Below are 12,504 nucleotides of genomic sequence, written 5' to 3'. Positions count from 1 at the left end.
TCTACGTGAGCAAAATTTGCAACAGAAATTTTCATGTAAATCATGAAAGGCTGAGCAGAAGGCCTGTGTTGAACCTTCATCTGGGACTCCCTTACCTATTTATGTTTATAGCACCACATCGTTGTCTTTTATAGCAACTTCTACTTTTAAAGCAGTTAAAATTATTGTGTATGAATAGAAACTCATTACAGAGGCTACGTGGGTACCTACAGCCTGATTATTTGGCTCTATGGGCTGAACTGAGGTAATCAGGAGTCATCATCAGGGGACCACAAACGTTTAAACTAAATTTCTTATCTAAATATATGTTGAAGTATTCCATAAATAACTATTAATTTAAGCCTCCTAGAGGTCACCAAACAACCAACATGCCCAAAAAAGAGGTCAAATTCAGCACACAGACGTAAAAGAAGACATTTCTTCTTCCAGAAAGAGAATGCATGGAGCTCCACGGAGTGCCTGCATTGATTTAATTTGCCAATTACTAAATGGCCCCCATTTATCATCACCTTAAGCTTTCACAAACTTCTCCGTAAGATGTAATAAGACTGAGGAGCAATCTGTCGCCCACCTCTCATTAGAACTCTGCAGAGATCCCCCAAAGCTTAATTATTTATCTGCATTAATATCCCTTCAATTATTAATGGCGGGTGAAGTGTGTGTGTGTGCGTGTGTGTGCGAAGGCCAAAGATCAGCCCTGCGTTACCTCAGCCTCCCTCCTGATTAATGGATGAGGGAGAGGAACCCTTCATGTATTATTAGTGGAGAAAGTCCGGACCTCGTGGAGACACAGAGAGAGACGGACACTCACTCGGTGAATGATAATCACCGTTTAGTATGCAAACATGTCCCCTGTACATTGGTGGCATTTCAATATTTGAAGGGAGTTGTGTGTGTGGCAGAAAGTAGACGGGACTGAGTGCCGCAAAGTTGAAAACTTGTCCTTGTTTGCGATGTCTCGTTAAGGTTTGTGTCTCCTCAGCACAAATGCGTGGCGCTTTGACACTCGTGGCACGATGTTAGGAGATGTCAAACAGCCAAAAAAGCAGGAAACAGGTGGGATACTCATTTTGGGTCCACTGTTCATTAGACATTTGCATTTAAAGACTCCTTGTTGTGAACAACATTATTTTAATTATGAGTTTTTTGCAGTGGTGGTGGGTTTTGCTGTGTGGTTTTACAGCCTCAGTGCTTCAGTTCACAACGTTCTACAGAGGGACATTTTTATTTGGTCTTTTTATCCAGGAAATACGTCTTTGCTGTTGGTTTTTCTGGCTTTGATGACCTTTATGAAAGATGAGTGATAGTAACAGTAAGAAAAACCATCAACCTTGCAGCAGGCCTCTGGTCTTTAGTGGTTAATGCAGTGTTTTTGCTGTCTGTTTGGGTTCCTCCTCACTGGAATAATTTCAGCTGTTTTATTCTGACATCTGGTGGACAAACAGAGTAGTATCTACATTTTTCTTCCAGTTGCTGAAATGGAATCATTGTTTGTTTTTTTGCTTTCCTTTTGTCTTTATTTCTTTAGTGTTTGTCCAGTTTTGGGGGGGGGGGGTTGTCTTTTTTAATTCCATTACAATGTATTCTATTGTGTTCACGGTGTCATGTTCTATTTCTACCACGTAATAGGGAGCCTTTTTATCCGTTCTAGAGTCTCTTTGCATTACTGAGTGCTTGAAATGAGCTGTAATTATCTTACACTGGGTCTCAGTCCATCACCTCAGCTTGTACTCAGTCTGAAATTATAAGTTTAAACTCTTTTTAAACTCTTTTAAAGCTACCTTTTCCTCTGATTCCTCCTGTTGTTAAGCGGGCTGTACCTGCTCGATGTTATCGTGCTTTTGGCTCAGATACCGCCGAGCGGTTTTCCATATTGTTTGACCAACTTATTTCTTATCCTCCTGAGTTGTCCACCTCAGATGGATTAGTTTCTGTATCTGATTTAGAGAAACTTGTGTTGAATGCTAAACCATGTGGCTCTCCAAATGACGTTGTTCCTCCCCGTTTTCTTAAAAAGGTATTTCCTACCATCGGACCACACATTCTGAACATTATTAATATTAGTCTTTCTTTCTTTACTTAAGAAACCAGGCTTAGACAGTTCAGTCATATCAAATTTCAGACCCATCTCTAAGCTTCCCTTTCTTAGTAAGATTCTGGAAAGGATTGTTTATACTCAGTTGATGGACTACTTGAGTGACTCTAATTTGTCAGAAATCTTTCAGTCCGGCTTTAAGCCATTTCACAGTACGGAGACAGCCCTCGTAAAAGTTATGAATGACATTCTGATAGCGACAGACCATGGTAAATATGGAGTTCTGGTCTTGTTGGACATGACCGCTGCATTTGACACAGCACTGTGTGGGAATTTCTGGTTGGGCACTTTTGTGGTTAAAGTCCTATCTCTTAAAGAGGACCTTTTGTGTTAAGTTGGGGTCGGCTTTATCCCCTGTGGCCCCTCTGCTTTGGGGTGTGCCACAGGGATCTATTCTTGGGCCATTATTGTTTTCACTGTACCTTTTGCCTCTTGGTGCGATTTGAAATGACAATCAATCTAATTGACACAGTTGCATGTTATGGACTTGGCCTCAAGGATTCTTAGTTTAGGTTTAAAAGCACTTAATGAAATTAATTCTGTCATTTTTCAGTCGTTCTGCAGTTTTTTCCAAGTCAAGGGTGCTAAATGGACAAAAGCGCTTTTACCAAATTCAGTTCGGGCAAATGGAACAGGAACCAACAAGTAACCTTGCAGACAAAGACAATAACAACCAGCATGTTTCATTGCAAGCAGGGAACATATATAGGAAGGCAGCAATCCAAGTATTGCCTTATATATAAAACGGTATACATGAGAGTTCCTCTGACTTGCCAAAGCAGGCCATCCTACCAGGCTATAGTCTGACTTCATTATGTGAAACTTAATTGAGCAACAAGGACAAGCATGACTGTTCCCCTTTAAGATTTCCAACAAACAGTGAGAGGAGCTGCATGGATGAATGTTTTGCACTGACTGCCATTCATTGGTTACTTGAAAGTTGCTTTCTACATCAATGCACAGTGTGAAAAAATCATTTTATAACCTGCTGCTGTAATGTACAAACAAAGTCATAATACAATAACCTGAAAGTTATAATATATTCACCTATATGTTTTCACTGCAAACAATGGCAGCAAGCATCGTTTTAAATAGCTTTATGTTGCATTATTATCACTTTGACCTTCAGCTCAATCTGCTGACCTAGAAGTAGAAGTCAAATTGTGACGTGATATTTTAAATCCTTAAACAGTAACTTTTCATATGCTGATGATAAACACTACACTTTTAGGTATCACAATTTCTAAGTTTTAAGGTTTTGTGTCAGTTTTCAATGAATAAATCGTTAAGGTGACCTTGAAGAAAGATCTTGGTGGATGTAAACCAGGATTTAATGGATTCATAACATTACTTCACTCATGGATACAAAATTTTAGAATCAGAATGACGTTTATTGCCAAGTTTGTGCACAAATTAGAAATTTATCTTGGTGACAGGAATAGAATATGGACTATATGGTATTTACAGTCTATAAAAAATATACATCATTATCTAAATATTAATATAAATACACATTCTGAAATAAATACCAGCTACCTAAGAACATGATGTGCAAAGTGTGCAAAGTTATTGTAGCCTGAGCAAGTAAATGTGTTGTTGTAACACATTAACTGAGGGGTAAGCACCACGTGTTTGTGACATTAAATCTCGGTTTGTAAAGTAACTGAACTTTTCAAAGGTAATAATAAATGTAATGAGAATTTAATAAAAAGTATTTCACTCTGAAGATTCAAGGTGTTCTTTTTGAGTGACCAGGGTGGACAGACGGACAGCTCAGGTTGAACTGTAGTGATAAAGTTAGAGAAGCAGTGCTGAGATGGTCTGGGCATGTAAATGGACAAAGATGTTGAAGATGGAGCTGCCAGGCAGGAGGAAAAGAGGAAGTCCACAGAAGGGATTTGCGGGTGTAGGAGGACATGCAGAGGATGGTGTGACACAGGAGGAAGGGCAGAAGAGGAGAGGGAGGCTGACGATCCACTGTGACGACACCTAAAGGGAGCAGCAAGAAGAAAAAACTATTTACGCAGTGTGGTCAGTAGATGGCGCCAAAGTAACGTGGTCGCTTTTAACTTGTAAAGGGAACATAAATGAGGATGTAAGCCCGGGACTTCCCGCAGTGGTTAACGTTAAGAGTCGCCTTTATTTGCATTCAGCACCGGATTTCATACATATTTGTTCAGCTTAAAAACAGTTGCATTTAAGTCGATGCTCACCGGGAATTAATCGCTGGTGGAGCCAACTGATTACAGCTGCTGCTTATACCAGCTTTAGCTGAACTCTCACTCTCTCTCACTCAGGAACAACAACATTTGGTGATACTGGCTTATTCCCTTACTTCACCTTAATGAGCATGCACACAAAAAAACCCAACATAATTTTGGAGAGAATCATTTACTGCGCTTCCTGTTATCCTCCACTAGATGGCAGCAGACACAAACACCTGCAGCACCAAGACACAGCCCATCCAAAACCTCACAACTTTCCGCCGAGCATCACAATTATGCTGTCATTTGGAAACATTTGTAATATCCTTGACGATTTGAGGACAAACCGCATCCAAACACATGGTTCAATCGGGGAATATAATAAAATAAAGCAACAAAAAATACATCAGTGTTTCATTTTAGCTGGTGTGGAAATTATAAATGCAGTATTTTGAGGATGTGGAACAAATGCTTAACTAATCATTTGTTCACATATTTGAAAGGTTAATAACGGGTCTATTTCTTAAACTTTGAAACAAAATATAAAAAAGTATGTTTGTTTTTAATCCAAGCGGTTTTTATTATACATCTTTATGAACTTTCAAAATACAACTCTATATATAGCAATTCTGTGTGAAAAAGAAAAATCAATCAAGCGTAGTGTTTGAATGAATGCCCAGACTGTTGGTTTTATAGCAAACACAGATGAAGCCAGTGACGTTTAAGAGTGAGGACGTGGAGAAAGTGAAGCAGGGTTTTTATTTTTATTTTTTAAAGAAATAAATGTAAGATTTTCTGCTTTTGCTTCTCGCGAGGCTTTCTCGTTTCACCGAACCTCGCAGATAGGAAAGAAACAATGTGCTGCTTAAAACAACGGAGAAACCTGCTTTAGTCCAGGTGCAGTCCACACACACACACACTTTTACATCAGCTCATCAGGGCTGACTGTGTGTGTGTGTGTGCGTGTGTGTACCAGTGAGGCTCCTGGAGTATATAGGCTACTCAATAAAACCGGGGCTGCGATCCGTCAGTGCATTTATCATCCTATTACGGCGACAAATCCGGCTCCCAATACATGAAAGGTAAAATGAATTACCAACGTTAAGCCGTCAATAAAGTCATTTCTGTAAATGGTGTCTCCGAGGGCTCCCGCTATTATTCAACAAGCTTTATCAGCACCTTGGAAATTACGTGGCTTGTAGCGCGGGCCCTGCTTCACTTTGATTAAGGGCCCTGCCAGGGAGCGCTGACAGCGGCTTTGACTCGGGGTTTTCTCCGGCCCCCCGCTCCCGGTGATGAACACCGGGCACATCGGGCGGAATGAAGACTAATTAAAAGCTATAAATTATCTTTTGCAGCTCCTCTCGAGCAGCCCCTCTCTTTGCGGCGCCAGATAAGAGCAGGACTGAGTGCTCATTTAGCCACAATGGCGCTGCGGCTAAACGCCATATTGATACTGTCCTAATTGGAATTTAATTAAGTAGCCATGGTGTCCCCCACACCCTCCTCCACACCCCCTCCTTCATCCTTAACTCCGACCCCCGTGCGGATGAAGATTTCACCGCGGCCGTGTTAACCATCAACACGTCCCCCACTTTCACGCTGTTGCCATTATCATTATTAATATTATTATTAATTCAAATCGCCAATTAGAGCTTGGAGGCAATTTCTGAAGATCTTCACAAAAAAGGAAAAAAAAAAAAAACAGCAGCCACCTATTATCGGGACACACTCCTGTTTTCCAGCCTCCCCTATACCCTTTCACGAGTGGCCTCCTGTGAACTGAAATATCACAGGGAAACGCAAACATGTTGGTTTTTCGTGTCGCTGTGGAAAAAAAACACAAAAAATCATACTTTAAGTCAAAGTCTTAGCTACTTAGAGGAAGGAAGGAAACTATACAGTTCTCTTTCTTTATGTGGACACACACTGTACAGACTACTACTGTTCAACTTTGATTTTTGTGCTTTTTTAAATAACTACTGGGTCACTTTTTCGGAATTTTGGGTTTGTTCATGTCAAATTCGTGGCTCTGTAATAGCTCATTAAAATATTAAAGGGACGTAAATTGTGATTAGGGTAAAGTAACGCTGTACAGATGCTGTTGGTGGTTTTAACAATCCAAGCTTTGACGTGTTCTCATTTACAGCATCCTCGTTGTATTTCACTGTTAGAGAAAAGAAAAAAATAAATGAGAAGGAAAGAACAAGGGTAAATCATCTGATGAGATTGTAGAAACGAATGCTGTGATCCACAATGTGCATTTTATGCACTTTACGGAGGAGCTGTTTAGCGCACAAAATGTTTTTGTTTATATTTTATCTAATATTATGAAGACACATAAAAATATTTTTTTAAATATACATATACTTAAAACACTCCACTTAAAATGAAATATGTTTTACATAGCTGATGTCAGTTCACGTGATATAATGTAATTTACACTTGGACGGTTAACAGTATTTACGCTGCAAAATTCACCAAATAGAAGGTCTTACATTTTAGCTAAAACATTAATGCTAGTAATCCTATTTTTCTAAAATTATTCTTGTTATTTGTTTATTTTTATTATTCCTTCATCATTTTTATAAAGTGCGTTTAAATTCAAATAGTTTGTAAAACTAAAATGTGCTTAAAGAGCATGTAGCGATGTGGAATAAAATCCTTTCGCCCTTCTGAGCAGTGTTTTTAATGGTGGCTGTCTCCGCGCTTGTTTTTGTTTTGCTGTGTATTACGTCTGTGCACGTGCGCTTCTCCCGAATCGATCCAACTAATAAGCGCGTGCTGCGTGCGCGTGCTCGCCCGCAGCACAGCCACAGCCCTAATTGGACAGCGTCAATTGTGACAGGGACGATCTTCCGTCCTGATTGGCCGGTTGCTTTATGTGTACGCGCACACGTGCTTCCGGCTGGGTGTAAGAGAAAGGGAGAAAACACACACACACACGGGGGGGAGATAACGGTTTTAGGAGAGTTTGGGAAGAGCGAATACACAGATATTATGCTGCACCGAGGAGCGGCAGGGACACTGGCTGTAACGTGGAGCTGTTCGCTATGCCAGGTCTCGGAACACTGTTAGGAGAGGACATGCTTTAGGTGATATTGTTAACGAACGCAGGTGTTTATTCTAGTTTAAAAAGGCTTTTTTACATGCTGTCTGTCTGAATTGGATACCGAAGGGGACGGGAGAGTGAGCAACAAGTGGAGTTTGGCGTGGAGAGGCCGACGTTTTTCACGGTCACCAGCTATGGAAGAGCAGAAGGAGCCCAACAGCGGCCGGGACACAACCGAGGAGGAGAGCATGTCCCTGTCGCCGAACCTGCCATCCCCTGCTATGATTTTACCCCACCAGGCAGCCCAGCAAGCCCACAGAACCACGAACTTTTTCATAGACAACATCCTCCGGCCGGACTTCGGCTGCAGAAAAGAGCCGAACTACCGCGACCGGAGCCAGACGTCGGGTCGGGAAAACGTGAACCCGCTGGGCGCGAGGCCGCTACACACCGGCAGCCTGTGCCTGGACTCCAACTGCAGCAGCGACAGCAGCTCGTCGTCGCCTTCCTCGTCGTCGTCCACGTCCTCTTCCCCCTCTTCCAAGCAGAACTCGTCGAAGCAGTGCGAATCGACGAGCAACGGGACTGGTAGATACGCAGACAGCCCCTCGTCAATTATGGTCATGAGCGGCAGCAATGGAGGCTCTCCGCCCATGGCAAAAGAAAGCCAGCCGATGTTGTGGCCCGCTTGGGTGTACTGTACGCGGTACTCGGACCGGCCCTCATCTGGTAAGGCGCTAGTAGTCCCCGAATGATATCGAGTGGGGTGCTGGAGTGGGATGACTTGTGTTTCTCTCCGCTGTGTCAAATACATTTCTTCCAGGTGCCAGCGTGAAGAAAAAGAGGGAATTTAAAATTGGCACGTGAGTGTTTAAATAGTTTACCGAGGTGCTCCAGCCAATCAAAACAAAGGGATTTGATTTCGAAAATAAGAACTGTCGGGGGGGTAAAGTGCTGAAAAGAAGTCGCTGAAGTAAAAGTGGTTAGCAGTTTATAATGGAGAGTGTAACGGAAGCACAAGGTGACAAAAGTCAAAGTGAAGAATTAAGTAAATTAATTCAGAGTGAAGTTGAAGCACATTGGGGCTAAAGCTGATGTGGGCCCCAGGCAGTGTCACGAGCAGATTTATTTTTTATGTATTTTTTAAAAAAAACTTTTTAAAAACTCTAAATAAGGCAAACTACACAAAAATATATGGAACGTATTTGGTTTTTCTGTTAATATTAATGTTTCCTCCCTTGTGCGGAAAAGACCAAAGTAATGTAAAACAAGCCAACAACAGTGCCGAGGATTCATACCTTATTAAACCCAATTACAAGTCCACACGGTTATTAAAAAAATCAAATGTATTGTTGTCTGGTCTTTCACGGGCTAACGTGTTTTTGCCGGTTATTTTAGATTCATTTATTTAGTCTGACAGAACTAAAGCTGGAACGTTTTTCTCTGTTTTTGCTCCCGAATTTTAGCCTAAAAATAATAATACTTAAAAAAGAGGCATGGATCTGTTTTCTAATCTCCACCACTGCTGCTTTTATTTTTCTGAAAGCAATTCTTTTCTTTTCACTTTTATCCGCTTTCTCCCCTCTGAGCTGATGCAGAAGATGCATCGATTTAGAGATGAGTTTGAAGGTTCGAGTGTTTGCATATGTCATGCAATGACTTTTTAGGCCCGTTTAATGTTTAGCAGTTTAAACATACAGGATGATGATGTATCTTTGAAACAGTGTGTGTGTGTGTGTGTGTGTGTGTGTGTGTGCGCGCGCGCGCCTCATAGCTTCTAGGCCGGCCTATGTGATGGTGCGGAAGGTTTTATTGGCTTTAATGGTGGTGGTTATGTGTCAGGGTAAAGGAAGAAGTCTTTCTGCGACTTATTGTTATTATTTTTTTATGAAATCTAATATTAGACCCGAAGCTCCCCAGCCTGCCCTGTTTCACAGCGACAGCGCTTCCTTTGTCCCACTGGATTAAATGTGCGCAGTACACAGTTAATCAGCGGATCAATGCGCACTCATATATTCAGCTACGTGACCAAATTCCCGTGCTTTTTTTTTTCTTTTTTGCTGCTTCAGCTTTATTCGATCGGGTCCTTGAAGTGAAAATACCGCGCTGCTGCAGTCATAACTGATCAAGCAGCCCCGGATGAGGTCCCATTAGCTGTGCTGCAGCTTGTGGAGCTGTGGAGTGTGCAGGGAGGATATCTATCTCTGCACCTCCAGTGTAACACTTCCACGTGTGAGCGATAGGACAAGGCTCATAAGGCTTTAACAAGTCTCATCATTTGCACTGGAGCTTTTTTTCTTGTTGTTGTTGTTGTTTGGGTTGCTGCTGCTCTCTTCTGATTGGCTACTTTGTCTCCCACGTCCCACACTCACCTGTGAGGCAGACCTTCAGCATGTCAAATAGTAATGAATAATCAATCGTGAGATTCTCCCACAATCCCCCTCCACTTCCTCCACCAGAGGCTTATATTTGTTTGCTCTGATTTAAAACAAGTTGTGTTTGCACAGCGTCCAGCTTTAACAGTTCCGCTCATTCTCTGTGCTGTTTTTTTTTTTTTACTGTGACATCAAAACATTATTTTGATAGAAGTCATCCCCAGCACAGGCTAACCTGCCCACATCATTCCCGCACAGACTTGTGACCTACATTCGGGCATACCGAGCAGATAATAAGGCGCTATCATCGCTCACAGAGAGACGCTTTCACGTTTTTCTTTCCTTTAAAATAGAAGAGAAAAAAAGTGGTGCTCGGTGTCAGACTGTGTCCAGCCTTAGAATAAATCTTTGTTTCCCATTGTTGTTTCCACACCAGGCCCAAGGACACGGAAACTGAAGAAGAAAAAGAGCGGCAAGGAGGACAAGCGGCCCAGGACGGCGTTCACGGCCGAGCAGCTGCAGAGACTCAAAACCGAGTTCCAGGCCAACCGCTACATAACGGAGCAGCGGAGACAGTCTCTGGCCCAGGAACTCAACCTGAACGAGTCCCAAATTAAAATCTGGTTCCAGAATAAGAGGGCCAAGATTAAAAAGGCCAGCGGTTACAAGAACGGCCTGGCCCTGCAGCTCATGGCTCAAGGACTTTACAACCATTCAACGACCACCGTGCAGGAGGAGAAGGAGGAGAGCGAATGAGCGGCCGGACTCTTTTGGACATAACGAACTGGGAGAAGAAGGAGAAGTGGGGGACGCTATTTAAAAACACAGATTTCTGTTTATGGTAACAGTATATGGACATAGTTATATAAATGAACGCTCGTTATTAAAGTTTATATAGCCACACAGTTATCATGTTGTATACGGTATATTTAATTTCAGGCTCGTCTCTTCACGCCGGTCCTTTTTTCTCTCCTCTCTGTCTGTTCTCACTGTTTTTTAGGATCTATAGGTTCCTGTGGTCTCCTTGCCCCCACCCCCCTTTTCCCCATATTTGCGCCATATTTTCCCTTCAACACATCAGTCAAGCCAAACAAGCCAAAGATTTTAATATGTTCACATGTAGTCTGAAATTAAAAAAAGAGGGAGAGAGCAGTAGTTAATGGGTTAAATTATTATTTCTTACATACATTTCCACGGATAAAAAAAGAGAAAGAAATAAAAGCGTTTTGTTGCCATATTTGAGAATAAAACATATTTAAATCTATGATAAGCTGTCAGCATGTCACAATGATTCCTTACAATATGGTGAATTTACGGGAATTCTGGGTAATATTATTATTAATATTATTTCGCTTGAACTACATTGCCTGGACTCCCCAACATATTAACGCCCACACGGACATATAATCGTGGCACATAACGTGTTTAAAGGAGGAAAGTGTAATTACCGGCCTTTTTAAATTCCGTCTGTCTATAAAACAGCGGATTATGTGAAGTCTTTATCGGAGCTTTCATATCAAACTGAGACACACACAGAAATATATCGCACAGCAGGTCCTGTTTCAGCGCCTCCTTGATGGATACCATTTCACCTATTAAAACTATTCTGGGCATTTATAGGTTTTCACGCCTCTGCTCAACTTTCTCCGGACACGCTGGAGCGTGAACGCGCACGCTGGAGTTAATACTAAAACGTGAACTCGCGGTTTGGGGAGAAGCGCTCTGTCTCTCCGTCCTGCGCGGCCTGACTTGACCTCAGGTTCAGGTTAGACTGAGCCTGGCTGTGAACTCTGTGGCATGGCGTGTGTGTGTGTGTGTGTCGCACTCCAAGGTCAGCAGCAGAAAAACTTATAGAAATCCATTTAATTTCACCCAAATCAAAAGGAGAAACTGTGACTCTTGAAGTATTAGTATCAGACTAGTCTACGCTGAACAGTCTGCCTTCTTTTTTTGCCACCTTGAATTTTTCCTCCAATTATTAAGAAAACGTGAATATTTTTTTTATTTGTGCTCACTTTCAGTTATATCACTTCACGGTAATTCTAACTGTAATATTTGGAGTTTATGTCAGCGATAGAGTCCAGTGAGAATCCTCACAGCATCCCCTCGTTGCTAAAAACAGGCACCTGAGCCTTTTAGTATCCCCGCCGATTTATCTCGACCTGGATTATATCACACATTTAACACACTTGATTGTGGCGCATATAAACAAAGAAGAGGAAAGCTCTCCTCTTTGACTTTATTGTTTTTGTTTTTTTGTTTTGTTTTGGTTTTTTTTGGGGGGGGGGGGATTGAAATAAAGAAAAAAGACTGGCATCCGGAGGACGTTTGTGAGCTCGATGAGCGCTGCTTCTGTTTGTTCCGGCGCTTACAAGAGATTATTTAATTAAGAGCTAACGAGCCTGCAGAGGCGTTCACGGCCTTCGCGTTTCAGGAGCTTTAATTATTTCAAGTGCGTTTGCGTTCGGCTCTGCCTATAGAGCACAGATTTAATAACCGCGCAGCATCACGTGTTAATAATGGATTTCAATAACGACGATCGTGAACTTTAAAGGCAGGTTACAGATTTTAATGAACGATTTTACCTTAAAAATCTTTATTTGTTTGCCTTTTATCCCTCAAAGCGACCAGCAGACATAACTGCGCATGTCGAGAAAAAAAACGAATTCGATTATAAAGAGAAAGGTTTAAATTACAAAAAGTGACCGTAGAAGTTGCAAAATACATTATATATACACACCTTTTTATAGTTAAGGGTTCCTGTTTTTCATGGTGAAT

General features: G+C 41.7%; 1 protein-coding gene across 1 annotated transcript; it reads left to right on the top strand.

The window, feature by feature from the left end:
• Positions 1-7,208: 7,208 nt before the first annotated feature.
• On the top strand, positions 7,209-10,990 carry en1b (engrailed homeobox 1b). Its single transcript, XM_026160071.2, has 2 exons — positions 7,209-8,080; positions 10,163-10,990. Exons 1-2 carry the CDS (start codon positions 7,546-7,548, stop codon positions 10,480-10,482), a joined length of 855 nt encoding a protein of 284 aa, XP_026015856.1. The 5' UTR covers positions 7,209-7,545; the 3' UTR covers positions 10,483-10,990.
• Positions 10,991-12,504: the final 1,514 nt, after the last annotated feature.

Source organism: Astatotilapia calliptera, chromosome 23 (genome assembly GCF_964374335.1).
Source record: "Astatotilapia calliptera chromosome 23, fAstCal68.1, whole genome shotgun sequence".
NCBI classification, from domain to species: domain Eukaryota; kingdom Metazoa; phylum Chordata; class Actinopteri; order Cichliformes; family Cichlidae; genus Astatotilapia; species Astatotilapia calliptera.
This window is presented reverse-complemented; position numbering and strand designations above follow the sequence as displayed.